The sequence below is a fragment of the Cheilinus undulatus genome, linkage group 1 (assembly GCF_018320785.1).
Source record: "Cheilinus undulatus linkage group 1, ASM1832078v1, whole genome shotgun sequence".
Classification (NCBI taxonomy): domain Eukaryota; kingdom Metazoa; phylum Chordata; class Actinopteri; order Labriformes; family Labridae; genus Cheilinus; species Cheilinus undulatus.
The window spans coordinates 12,903,014-12,917,626 of NC_054865.1; the positions used below are offsets into that span (position 1 = coordinate 12,903,014).

General features: G+C 39.5%; 1 protein-coding gene across 3 annotated transcripts in view; it reads right to left on the reverse strand.

Annotated features, from left to right (window-relative positions):
* The window catches only part of LOC121528145 (collagen and calcium-binding EGF domain-containing protein 1-like), an 81,810-nt gene that overhangs the window by 14,430 nt on the left and 52,767 nt on the right, over positions 1–14,613 (reverse strand). For all 3 annotated transcript variants that reach the window (XR_005993477.1, XM_041815551.1, XM_041815419.1), the window contains one exon: positions 992–1,044. Coding sequence is in view for 2 of the 3 variants with exons in the window: in XM_041815551.1 (XP_041671485.1) it covers positions 992–1,044 (53 nt within the window). In the remaining variant the exon portion in view is untranslated. The remainder of the gene's footprint in view (positions 1–991; positions 1,045–14,613) is intronic.

A 14,613-nucleotide genomic window follows, 5' to 3' on the forward strand; every position in this document is an offset into this window, starting at 1 on the left:
TAAGTTCCTTTTTACAAGGTAAAAAATGTGATTTGTTTTCTTTCAAAACAAAGCAGGTATCCAAAGAGGAAATCAATAATCCTTATTTTAAAAATCCAAAAACAAAACAAAAGCTGCTCAACATGTCAAACTTAGGAATTTCAATATAGGGAGATAAATCATAATTAACTGCAGAAATTCTTAAGCTTCATGATGATTAAAATTTGTAATAATTTGTCAGCACTTGCATCTGTATCCAGTAGTACATTTATTCATATTTGGTCTATTTTTTCATTTTTTTTGCTTGTTCACTACTGATGTTTTTGCCTCTTCTTTGGTTGTTGAGCTTCATCTTTCTCATATAATCATGCTTTATTTGTCCCTTTCTAAGAATTTTACTGCATTATACAAAAATAGTTTTAAACATGATCAGAAATAAACTAAATAAGCAACTATAATTCTCAATGCATTTAAAAATGTTGAGAAACTTCATTAATGAAAGACACATCAGCTGCCTGGGATTGTTTGGTGTCCAGCCTTCAACAGATGTTAAGTTAATGGAGGAGCAGTGCCCTCTAGTGGCAGACTCTTCCTCTACAGACTCATACATGCAAACACAGTAAACCTGCCTGTCAGACTGGTTCATCAAAGTCTACAATCATGATTATGCAAGTCCATTTTAAACAATTCGTTTTTTCCCCCGCATGCATGGTAACTCAAAGTTTGGCTGCTCTGTGAGCCAAAAATGTGGGTGGTTTCTGTTTTGGCTGTTGTGTTGTTTATTTCGGTGTGCAGCGCTGTGGTGGTTATCTGTAATGACTCTTTAAACATGGAGGATTAAAACTGACCAAAGTCTATAAACCCTGAGGTTTGATTACAAAATGCGAGCAGACATTTAGTAATCAGATGAATGTGTTTTTAATCCATGACCTGCTGTAGAGGAGAAACGGCGTCAGCATGCGATTCAGATCTGAGGGTTGAAATCAAAGGAAAGTTTGTCTAGTTTACCTACTTTCAGGTATGCACTGGCCCATCACAAACCTAAAGCCGTCACAGCATTTCCTCCTGAAAGAAAAGAGAAAATATTTTTTATTAGACTTTTTCACAGCAGGATAAGAACTCCAGAGTCACTGTTAAATAAAGAGATGTCACGTTTTCAAGATTATTTACAAATGCAGTTCCATTGTCCTCTGACGACAAGTAATGTTTGGTCGTTTTCTCAGCATCTTAACTTATCTATCTCTGTCTCAAGGCAGCAGTTCTGGTTTTCCATGCAGTGAATTTCAGTTGTTTTCTCGAGATCTTGCCTAATTTTTGTTGTCATCTAATGGTACGAAGCTGGTTGTCTTATCATTACAGATTGATTTTTCTCATTGCACTGAGATGAGCTTGATTTCTCATAATAACAGGATCATTTTCTGATGATTTAGAAAACAAAACATCCTCTGGTTACTTTGATATTCGGGCCTAGAGTGGCAAATCTGGAGAACTCTGAGCTAGGCTGAGCTGGTTTCATGGATGTGCATAGGTAATCATCATTTGAGCATCATTTCACTTCAGACAGTAATGCTTTCTGACTGTCATAATAAAATAAAGTGTGTGGATACATGTCTGCTTATACCCTCCATTAAAAAAAATGACATGAAAAGCAGACATTATTTATTAGCAAGAAGTTGATCAGTTCATTAAAAAGCTTCTTTAAACTTTTCAGCAGATTATCACTCCAACTCCTTGAGGGCCTACTCTCTGCTCTCTTGTTTTCCTCCACAGTTAAAAAGTCCTCTGTTACATCTCAACAAACATGACAGCATGGCATTCAAACCCATATCTTTATTGTTGAAACCACGATCAGATCAACAACTAAAAACAGATGCTAATAACTGTCACTGAAATGACTTCTTTCAAATCTCTGTGTTTGTGATGGAACAGTTTGTTGGATGCAGAGCTTTTGCAACTCATCATTGTGCAACGATCATTGTGCAACGATTTCTCCCAGAATTGATTAATGGTGTTTGGCAATGACACTCGTCCGGCCATCCTACAACAATCCTTCACATGTTACACACATTAAAACGGAGCAGCATAGTCATGCAATGGATATCAAACATGCAGGATAACAAGGAGAAAGACTCCTGTCCTGAAACCTGCATGCTGTTACCGTAGAGGATTTACATGCTGCCTCCTTCACTTCCCTCTCAAGAAAACACGTTTCTTTTATTCTCCTCCAGCCTCCATGCAGTGTAACCCTAAATCACTCTGAGACCCCCCCCCCCCCGAATGAAAAATAACCTATAAAACTACGAGGCCGGCCTAAACTGATGAGATCCAGATGAGAGCGGCTTTAATCTGCAGCCTGTAGCCGAAGTGTTGAGAGGGATGGATGAGGCCGAGCATGAAGCTGAGGTGGAGACAGGAGTCTGAATGCTGAGATGAACATCGTCACTCAGTCATTCACTCAGTCAATCAATCAATCAGTCATCAATAGTGGATGGATGCACTGCAGATGTCAGACTGTCAAAGAGGGGAGCGCCACGTTTGCAGTTTTGCATGAAAGCTGCTCAAAAGTTTATTTGATTAAAAGAGAAAAAAAAAATGTTCTTAGTTCTCTCTCTCATGGAGATGATCAGATGGCTGTTATATCAGAAAATAGTAAGGACTGAACCATCCATCCGTTGACTGTATGACTTAGGATCACATGGGGGTGACACTGGATTAGAGGTGGGGCCCCCTGTACTGGTCAGCAGCCTTTAACAGGGAGAGGCAGACAACCAGTCACACTAGCAGCATTCACACCTTATTGGTCCACCTCATGGACTAATGTTGCAGTAAATACACAACAATACAGAGAGGAATGACATCTCATAACATGGCGCAACAGTTCGGCACTACTTTGATCTTCAAAATGTGGTAATGCTACAAATCTACAGTAAAATCCAGTGAACAATATGCACTATAAAAAATTATTATTTCAGCAAAAAAGTTGTCCCAACAGGTGCATCTCAGATCAATGGAATATCAAAAACCCACCATCTCAAATATTAGGATATTGTTGAAAAGTCCAATTTGCAAAGGTTTCCTGAGCCTTCAGTCTCTCACTTTGGTTCATTTCACCCTGCTGACTTATCAGATGTCCAGAAGACAGTCATTGTCACCCTTGACAACCTGGGTAAAGCAGAGAAGGCCATTGCTGAAAGGGCAGGCTGTTCTCAGAGGCTGTATCAAAGCATATTTATGGGAAGTTGACTTGAAGGGAAAAGTGTGGTAAGATAAGGAGAAGAAGCAACAGGGATGAGCTCAGAGGATTATAAAACAAAACAGATTCAAGAACTTAGCTTCAAAAGGAGTGGACTGATACTGGTGTCAGTGGATCAAGAGTCACACACACAGACAGGTGCAGGAAATGAACTGTACGTGCCATGTCAAACCACTCCTGAACCACCGACAACATCATGAGCATTTTACCTGGGCTGAGAAAAAGAACTTGACTTTTGCTCAGTGGTCCAAAGTCCTGCTTTCTGATTTAACCAAATTTTACATTTCATTTAGAAATCAAGGTCCCAGAGTCTAGAGGATGTGAGAAGCCCAGAATCCAAGGTGCTTAAAGTCCAGTGTTTTCAGTTTCCACAGTCAGTGATGGTTTGGGGTGCAATGTCAGCTGCTGCTCCACTGGCCTTTATCAAGTCCAGAGTCAACGCTGTCAGCCATCTACCAGGAGAAATTAGAGCTCTTTAGGCTTCCATCTGCTAAGAAGCTTTATGGAGAGCTGATTTCCTTTTCCAGCAGGACTCTGCACCTGCCTACAGTGAAGCCAGCACCACCAGAAACCGGTTTACTGACCATGGCATTACTATGTTTGATGGGCCAGCCAACTGGTCTGATCTGAATCCCATAGAGAATCTCTGGGGAAATGTCAAGAGGAAGATGAGAAACATCAGACGAGCTGAAGGCTGCTATCAAAGCAACCTGGGCTTCATAACACCCCAGCAGTGCCACAGACTGATCGCCTCCATGCCATGTCACATAGATGTAGTAATTCATGTAAAAGGAGCTCCAACAAATTTCTGAGTGCATAAATGAGCATGATTTACCTGAAGGTCAACATTTCTGTATTTTGGACTAATGTTTTGTGATATTCCAATATTTTCAGATAGTAGATTTTTTTCATGAACTGTAAGCTGTAATCTTTAATACAAAAACAAAAAAGTCTTTTTATATTTCACTTTCAATGACATGAATCTATGGAAGTTTCACTTCTTGAATTAAATTGCAGGAAAAAATACACTTTTTCTATAATATGCTAATATTTTGAAATTCACCTGTATACTGATGCAACTTGTATACCAGTTTAAAATGCTGAGACATGTTCTGTCAAGACCACAAGAGCAGCTGTTACTATCACCCCCTGCTCACAACCAGACAATATGACCTGCAAGTGGGCTGCTTCACAGCTGACAATGTCCTGTGATACACAGTGACAGACCAAATGAACCAGGATAGGGGCCGCTTTTTATCAGTGTTTCTTCCTCATTAGGTTATAATCCTGCATTAAATAAAAGCAGAGGGGGTTATTGATAAATATATGAACCTCGCTGACTAAAAAGACTCCTCAATTCAAGGCAAATCACAAGCAAGGTTGAGCAGTGTAACTCCTGACTGTGAGTCTGTCAAAGCAATCACTGCAAGTTTAGAGCTCAGCTATGGTATTATAGCTAAAAGATGCACAAACTGATCAAAGATGCTGCTAAAAGAGCAACACAGCTACACAGAAATGGCACATTCTGGACTTTCCTCTTATATACTGGTGAACCAAATACTTAGAAGCCCACTGAGACACTGTTTTCAGGCAGTCAAGAGTTAAGATGTTTGGTGCTTCACAGTTTAAGTATTCAAATCATCCTGAACAAAACAATCCAACAAAGCACACCAGAGTTTCATTACTAATGGACCAAACAGCTCAGATGTGAATGCATCATTTGATAGAAATTTTTTCAGGTTAATTTAGAGGATCTCTCAGATGATTCATAGTACATTTGTGAATCTGGCCCTTCAAATAACGATTTAATTGGACCAGATTAAAGAAAAATGCCTTGCCGATCTTGTCACAACTAAATATTTGTTTCACATTGAGGCCAGTGGTAACCTGACTGTTTCACATATCCATATACACTGTATGTACAAAAGTATTTGGCCACACCTGGTAGTTATTGAATCCAGGTGTGTCAATTAGACCTGTTGCAACAGGTGAATAAAACCAAGCACCTAGCCATGCAGTCTCCATTTACAAACATTTGATTCAAAATGCATCATTCTGAAGAGATCAGTGACTTCAGGTGTGGTACTGTGATGGATGTCACCTTTGCAATAAGACAGGTAATGAAAGTCCATCCCTGCTGGATACTCCACAGTCAACTGTAAGTGATATTATTAGAAAGTGGAAGTTTTGAGAAACAACAGCCATGGGGTCAATGACCGCTAAGACACATGCTGTGCAAAAGATGCCAACACTCTGCTGATTCCATATCTGAAGAGTTATGAACTCCAACTGGCATCGATGCAAGCGCAAAAACTGTGCTTGGTGGGCTTCATGGAATGGGTTGCCATGGATGAGCAGCTGCATGCAAGCCTCACATCATCAAGACTGGATGGAGCGTTGTAAAGCACACCAACATTGAACTGTTGAGCAGTGGAAACATGTTCTGTTTAGAGGTAAATCATGCTTCTCTGTTTGGTTGTCAGATGGGTAAATCTGGGTTATAAGGATGCCATGAGAACATTACCTGTCTGACTGCATTTTACCAACTGTGAAGTTTGGTGGAGGAAGGATAATGGTTCGGGGCTGTTCTTCAGGGCTTGGGCAAGGCCCCTTACTTCCAGGGAAGGCCAGTCTTAGTGCTGCAGTATACCCAGACTTTTTGAACAATGCTATGTTTCCAACTTTGTGGCAACAGTTTGGGGAAGGTCTTTTTCTACTCCAACATAACTGTGCCCCAGTGCACAGAGCAAGGACTATAAAGACATGGTTTGATGAGTTTGGTCTGGGAGAACTTAACTGGTCACCTTGAAGCCCTGACCTCAACCCCATCAAGCACCTTTGGGATAAACTGGAACAGAAATTGTGAGACAGGCCTTTTAGTCCAACATCAGTGCCTGACCTCATTAATGCTATTTAGAATGCATGGGCACAAATCCCCTAGAAAAGTTTTCCATTAGCCTTTTAAATATATTGAAGCTGCTGAAAAAAAAACCTGCACGTGGTGCTAAATAAAAACTGTCACAATAAAAAAGCAAAGAAAGCAGGATTCATTATGTTGGAATGAAGACAAAAATAGATTTATGACACTTTATGTGATGACTACTGATATGAACAATTTTATAATTATGCACCTTGCATTCATAAACGTTGAGCATGGCATGAGCTCAGGCCAGTTGACTCACACTAAGCTTCCAATTGACTAAATACATTCACTCTGCCTTAATTAAGGTGCTCTAAGCCCATTGATTCTCAACTGGTGGGTCGGGACCCAAAAGTTGGTCACAAAGCCATATTCAGTGGGCCTCAGATGTGTGCTTGGAAAAATATATGTGGTGGAAATTTTATGATGTGCTTTTATTTTGAAGGATATACCTTCATCTTTTTGTTCTGTCACAGTTTTAGTTCCACTTCAAGTCTAAACTGGTCAAATTCAGATTAAAACACCTGGTTCATCATGCATTATATTTGTTAAAAAAGTTAAAATATTAACAACTGCGAATTTCTTTACAAAGTGGTCCTGATTGAAGTACTATGAACCTAAGTGCCCTCAATATGAAGCAGACCAATGATTCACGCAACAGCAAGACCAAACTCATCTCACAACAACTCATTCACATGTATCTTCAGATCGAGTGTCAGTCAGAAATGCAGCAGCCTCTGCAGCTCTCCCACGGGTGCTGGTGATGGACAGGACGGACAGATGAGGGCGGAGAGAGGTGACCCGTGTGTTTTTGTTTTGGGATGTGAAAGTATGCTAGGGAGACGGGCAACAGGCCCCGGTTGACATGACACAGCCTCTAAAACACACACCATTACATTCACAGGAATGTGTGTGTGGGAATATTGGTTTCTTTTACCAGTGTAGAAGAAGAAGCTGTGGTAGTGTTATTTCAGCCAGGAGATGAGGAGTAGTTGAATATCCAATAGAAACATGTCTGTTGTAACACATCAGTCCATGTGTGAGAGCTGGATACCATCCAATTATGTGGTAAAGCCTTGTAATGTCAGTCAGGGTTGATTAGCGATGATGCTAACAAGCTCCCCCTCCTCTTCTCTCCTGTTTTATGTCCTCTCTTTACTTCTCTCTCCATGCATCCACTGTGTGATCTGAAACATGTCCATCTATGCTTCAGACGTTCCATCCACCCCTTGTTTCTCTCATCTCCTCAGCCTGACATGTTGTTGGCTTCCTGTTGCCCTGTGTCCATGAAACCTGATGAGCTGTTTGCCTTTTCCATCTTTATTTCATACACAGATATGCATTTCTGTCTCTATAAGACCAGCCAAGGCCAGAAAGATTATTTAAAGCCTTTAATAGTTGATTCAAACTGCAGCACCAAACAGGACTATCTGGTTCTGAGTTCTTCACAATCACTTTCATATGTTTTTGTTGCTTCTTCCTGCTACACTCTTTTGACCCAGACTAGATCCTTTACCATAGAGATGCTACAGACAATAGCAGCTGTCTCTTGATTGTTTTCTATGTAAACAAGGTGACAGCTGTTTTGCTAAGTTTACAGCTGCAGGAAGGACAGTGAGGAGTAGTGGCAGTTTTAATTTGAGATGGCTTCATAAAGGAAAGGGATTAGCTTCTGAGGAGTAAACCAGGTATGTGATATCTCTTAAGAATAGCTTATTTACCAGATATTTTAAATGACGGCCACATCAGAAAAATGCACCCCACTGCTATGGGGTCAACTGTGGCTCAGCAGAGGCTCAATCTCCAGTTCCTGTCCTTGGGCAAGACACTTAACCCCAGTTTGTCCTCACTGCTGTATGTGACCCATGAATTTGTATGGATGCAAACAAATAGGATTAGTAATACTGATGGCCACTCTACATAGCAGCCTTCACTGTCAGTGTGTTAACGGATAGGTCCAAGTGTAACCTACAGTGTAAAAGTGCTGTAGTGAAGTGTAAATCCAGCTGGTTGCATTTAACCAAATTGAGACCATAATTACAAAACAAATCAGGGACATTTTCTCTTCTTTTCTTCTTGAACATAACAGATCCCTTGGCCAAGCATACCCAGTACAGCTATAAAAATGTGGTGGTGAAATATCAGCTCCCACTGTATGACTGAACTGATTCTGAAACAGAACCAAAGATCACTAGTATGTGCTCATATTGTAGGAATTAAACAGGGAAAGCACATTTATAATTCTATATTCATCATTTGCACAGCTCAAAACTAAACACCATCAAAATCACTCTCAATCAGTCTTTCTCATACATGCACACTTAGTATCACCAATGATGCAAACAAGCAACTCAATCATAAATAATACTCTCTGTCATCTAAATGTCAACATAGTGCCAAATTTTCTAGTCTTTATCTTTTATAATAAAAAGTGAAGACATATCAGACAGACATGCCTGCTGGTGCCATGTAATTACAGATGCTGTCTGTCAGTTTGCATGAGCAAATTCGAAAAAGGAAACAACTGATGTTGAGGAATCAGCTTATTGCTCTTTGCTTTCACCATGTGAGTTTCTGAAGTCATACAACCTACTCATTATTTTTTTGCCTTATTTTCACGGCTGAGGAGAGATGGTGAATATGGAGAGAGTGAGGGAAGACATGTATCAGACAGTGGCTAGACTGGGAATCGATCTCATGACCAGTACATTGAAGACCAGCGTCTGTATCTGGGTGCCTGCTTTACTACTAAGCTAAAATAATGTTAAACATGCAATACATGAAATTCATCCAGCCATTTACAAGCAGATAATTCACCAACACTGTTCCTCTTGGCCCCCTGTACACTGCATGGCAAACAGCACCCATTCAGGCTGAAATCCAATTTGACTTTAAAACAGTCCTGCAAATAAATGTTCAGAATCAGCAGACTGCTTTAAAACCTTACTTTTTAAACACTTCTGTTGCTACGTAGTTAATAAGAGAGTCTTGTTTTTATTGACCCCAAATTGATTGATGCACTGCTTAAAGGGCAAGACTTTTCCCTTCACAGTAAAGTGTGTTAAACTCTAACTATAATAAAATATTTCTTTCATAAAGGGACACTTGGCTGTAATATACTGTACATACAACAGGGCTGTGTTGAGTTAAAATGTAATAAAATGTGTCTTTTGTTTATTCAAAATTATTTATCCTTTGTTTATTTTACAACATTGATAGGCTTAATATACACACATTTATTCTTGTAATACCTTTACTAGGGCATTTATGTTCATAAGTCCTTCAGGATCTTCCAGTGAATATCTTTCCTTTTCAGGTTTTTGCAATCACATGATTCTGAATCTCAGCTGGGACTGAGGAAGTGGGGGATAGCCATCAGGAATGAACTAGAACAGAGGAAAGTTAGTACTTTACTGCTCTAAATGGACCTGTATGCAATTATCACCAGAAAATTTCTACATGTATTGAATACGACCCCTACACTTTATGATTTTTTTTTTTTTGTCCACAACTGATTAACCTGCCATGGAGGCGATCAATATCACAAACCCCTTTAACAAATAAAAAATGTCCCCAATTTGTCACATACATTCAAACAAACAAACAAAAGAACGAGCCTCGTAGCCTGTTCTACAAAACAGCTTTTTAATGTTAGCCACAGTAGCTAACTCTCATTTAAGTGCCAGTTTCCTTTCCTTCTTTGATGGTATTTAATCCACATAAAAAAAAAAAAAACAATGTATTACCAAATGAAGAGCCGTTTGAGAGCCAACCAACCAGCTCTACTGAGCTTTGCTAAATGATCTGGGTCTTTTTAAAGAGATGGATTTTTCTGTCACCACGAGTGACACTGAAGACCACACACAAGCGTTGTCTGACACTAGCGGTGTCTAAAGTATCGATATATCGAGATTTACAAAGTACTCATTTGGTATCGAGTATTTTTTAAAAGTATGGATATTAAATAAGTACTTTAATAAAACGTCTAACTATGCACCTCATATGTTTGCGGTCATTCTCTGTCTGTTGTGCCAAAAGTCCACTGCTGCACAGCTTTCTGTGTCACATGACTGTGGAGACCAATCAGATGGAGCAAACATGCACATACACACTCAACGCAAAAGCACACAAACAGTTATTCAGAGTCCTAATGTCTGTATCAAACTGGAGAGAATGGCAGTAAGAAACTGCTGCAGCTTTGTGGGATAACTTACCACAAAAATACAAGGGCGAGTCAGCATTTCCAGTTTCTAATAACTATTTTAGGTCCTGCCTGCTGCCGTTTCTCTGTGAGGGTTTTTTTGTTTTTGCACTCTTAACACTTGAAATGGTGTAACAGCTCAAAACATGACCTTTTAAGCAGCGTTCCTCTATGTAGATATCACTTCTTGGGAGGTCTCCACTGCTGCGTCATTTCCAAAGAACCTTGTGTTTTGATGCAACGTTTAGACATTTGCTCTGTTCAATGGTTTGCCTGTCTTTGTTTGTAATGTACATTTCTGTCTGAAGAATCCCCTCATAAAGATGACACATCTCAAGGTGTTATTCCTAATAATTATAAAAAACGCCAAAGCTCAGGGTTACTAAACAGAGTTAACACAGAGTTCAGTTGAATGTCAGGAATGAAAACTGGGCCTATTCACTAACCTGCTGACTTAATAACTAACTTCAGTAAGCTGCAGTAGTGGTTTATTCTATCTTCCAAAAATGAGGAATACCAGAGAATGTGTCTGTTTATTTCCACAGTCTACTAACCTTTAACATTAATTCATTCAGTTATTAATGAGAGTGGAAAAACTCTGTTCCAATACAGTACAGTATGGTCATTATGCTTTTACATGAATCTCTATGCATTCAGACTTTGAAGTGGACCTTCTTAGCGATTGTGTGGATAAATATGTAAATATATAAGATTTATGATACTTTAATTTCACTGAACATTGGCATTTTACAGACAGATGTTCAAAAGTCCACACATGAAGGCACTGAGATTTAGCTACACATCTCTTTCCAACTAATTACAAAAAATAAAGAAAAACATTCCCTCTAGTGATTCATTTAAAGTATTTTCTTAGCATGTATAAAGTACATTAAAACTTACACAACCTACACTACAGCATAAACAAGGAATCAGCTAAACTAAACAATCACAGTTTTATAGATTTCAGTGGATTTTGTCCAAAATGAGCAGAGTTTAGTTTCCTCAACTATAGCTACAGACTTAAAGCCTTACACATTCAACATGAAACAGGTGTTGTGTTCTTGGCAGCTAATCTGATCTGTATTGTCCCTGTGGTCAGTTTATGTGAGGTTATGGCTCAGTCTGTAGCTGATACCATCTACAACTTTGCATAGAGTCAGCTTGGTTCTGTTTTCTAAGCCACTATTAAAATTCATAGATGTTGAAATCACAGACATTTTGCTCGTTTAACAGCTGATTGGCTGAGCATAAGGTAAACACGGATGATCGAAAGGTTTGGAGAGGATTTCGACATCCACTCTTGACTTTTCTTGACACTGTCGATGTGGATATCAACATCTGTGACTCATGGCCGCTGTTTCTGACAGTTTGTATACCTAACGTGGGATAAATTCTTCAAAAAAAGGAGTGTAAATGAACTGGTCATAGCACATACCAGCAGAAATGGCTTGATTGGCCCACAGAGGGATGTGATCTGTTGTAAGAAGAGAATCATTCTTGGAATTTTTTTAAGAAAGTAAAAATAGCCGCTTTTACACTTGAGCTCTGGTTAATATCTAGACAGGGGGGTCTGGATGTTGTCTGACTTCATCCTGTCACACGTACACAGCAGGAGATCTTCTGAGTCAGACACATTTTTAAATGCACTTTACTTTTGGTGAAGGAGAGAAGCTATTAAACATACAGGAGAGCAGAAGCAGGCCTTCCATATTGGACATTTTCAGTCAAATCTGGGGAGTTTTTAGGTCTTTATTAGACATGCGAGTGGGGGCTGACATGCACCAAACTGTGCCAGGACCAGGAGTTGAACCTGTGACCAGTGTGACGAGGACACTATAAATATGTCACACAAAAGGACAAGAGTGTGCCCAGAAACACCTCTCCACTGCTGAGAACCCCACATCAAATCTTTCCAAACAGAAGACCAACACAAAGCTAGAAGTAAAAGACCTGCGGAGGCCAAGTGATGCTCAAGATAACTGCATGAGGCCGACATCTATCAAGCAGCCAAAGCTCAACTTCCAACATCAGCAACAGGTAACCACATACGTTGAGGACAAACTTCAGTAAAAAAAAAGATAAACATGTCTAAGTTTATAAGCTTATATATATTATTATGAAAAATGAGGCAGTGAAATCTGCTCCAGAATGGTGTGGGTGTGTTGGCTGAATGAGCTGGAGCCACACCCACTCACCACGCCCACTCACAAGAAATACAGTCCTCTGAAACTTCTAAAAAGGCTACAAGCTAAATGGAGAAATCCTCTGTCTGCTCTGCTGGACCTGTCAGCTTTCTGTTTCAGCTACCAGAGAAACAATCACATTTATATCATGAAAGACAGATTGTTAAGAGCTTAAAAGTCTCTATTTCATTTCCTCATCTTGTATTTAACTCTTCAAGGCTTCCTTACTGTATATCTTATTGTCTGACTTATGTGAAGTTAAGTGTCTCTCCTGTTTATTGGACGTCTTAGTTGTTAAGTTGCTGCTGAAAACACTCCATTTCCTTAAGTTGCTCTCCAAATGAAAGTCTTCAGTGATGATTAGCTAACAGACAGGAGGGGTTAAACTATTTCTGCTTGTAGAGAGAGAGTCACAGTCGGCTTCTTTTAATCCTCTAGGACTAAAGATACATGAAATATGTATTAAAACACACCTTCTGCAGGTAAGATGTTAGTACTGCATAAAACCAGACAAGCTGTCATGCTTGCCCCTTGACCTCTTGTTGACCTAAAAGCACGGCTGCCTGGCTCAGTGCCAGAGCAGAGAAAAAGTCCGTTGTCTGGCTCAAATTTCTGTTATGATGCTTTAAATGATCCTGTGGCTGATAGATTTGGGAAATTTACCTAACAATGAGCAAAAGAACATCGTTTAACTGGCTGTTAAATTTCAATGAAGGCAGTGACATCAGCTAACAACAGACTGTACTGAGATTAACTGCTCTGTGATTTTATATCATTATAGCGTTAAGGACAACCACAACTCTGTCCAAATTAAACCCAAATTAAAGGTGAAAAACAGTCTAAATCGAAAATTCCGTCACATGTGGATCTCAGTGTTTTCAGGTTTACAGCAAACATATTCAAACATATCTAGAGTGCTAAGACACAAATTTTGAATTAAATTTTCCAGCATCTTTAAATGTAGTTTTTGTATAGAAATCTTACACCACGCCTCTCTGCCAAATCTCATTTCAGCTGCCCAACGTATATTAGCAGGCCTCACTCATTCATATGCCTCTGACTCTGCTTTCACATCCCTCCCACCCAAACCCCTTCATTTCTAATTTTCTCTTTTATTATAAGAACCACTGGAGGCTTCTTACTGAGAGCGACAAGGAGATGTCCCCCCACCCAGAGTCTCTACCCCTGTGTTTCCCGGACATTGTACCAACAGCTGCGGACACCAGCAAGTCATTGTACCCCTCCATCCAGGCCTCAAGTTCTCAAACTCCCTTTGGCTACGTCATCACCAGCTCTATCCAGTTGATCATCCTGCTAAGATCAACCTTTACTACCAATGCAAGTCCTGAATCTTCAGCATTCCTCGGTTGGACCAGCTCAACATGGCCTACATCATCTCTACATCCATCTACTCAATTTCTCATAAACTCAACCTTTCTTTCCCTCATCCCTCGACCTTAATCCTCCACCCTTCGACTTTCATCCTCTTTCTACCACCTATCGACCCTCCATCTCAACCCTTCGCCCGTTGACCCTTAACCTCATCCCTCCATTTCATCATTTCAATATTAACCTCTTCAAACTAATATCCGACCAGCATGGTCTTTGTTAGTGAAGTTACAGAAGATCTCAGGTTAGACAGAGTAATGCAAAGTAATGTAACTAGTAAAGTAACTAGTTACTTTTGGCTGTGAGTAACTAAGTAAAGTAATGCATTCCTTATTTAGAAAGTAAATAGCAGTGTAATGTAGGGCTGGGCAATATGGCCAAAAGTTAACGTTGTGATATATTTTGGTTATATTGCAATACACAGTATAAATCAAGGTATTTTAAAATCTCTAAATTTCTATATAAGTGTTTAACTTTGATGCATAAAATGGCACCAGTATGATTATTATATATTTTTCATTTGCATGTAGAAAGGGTAGAAATCAATAAGTTAAATTCAGCACACTTTTTTATTTTTAAAAAGATTTTACTCACAAGCTTTAACAAAGCCATGTTACATTGAGTACACTTTATATATCACCCATCCCTAGTGTAATGGATTACTTCTTTTGAGTTACTGCCCCAACAG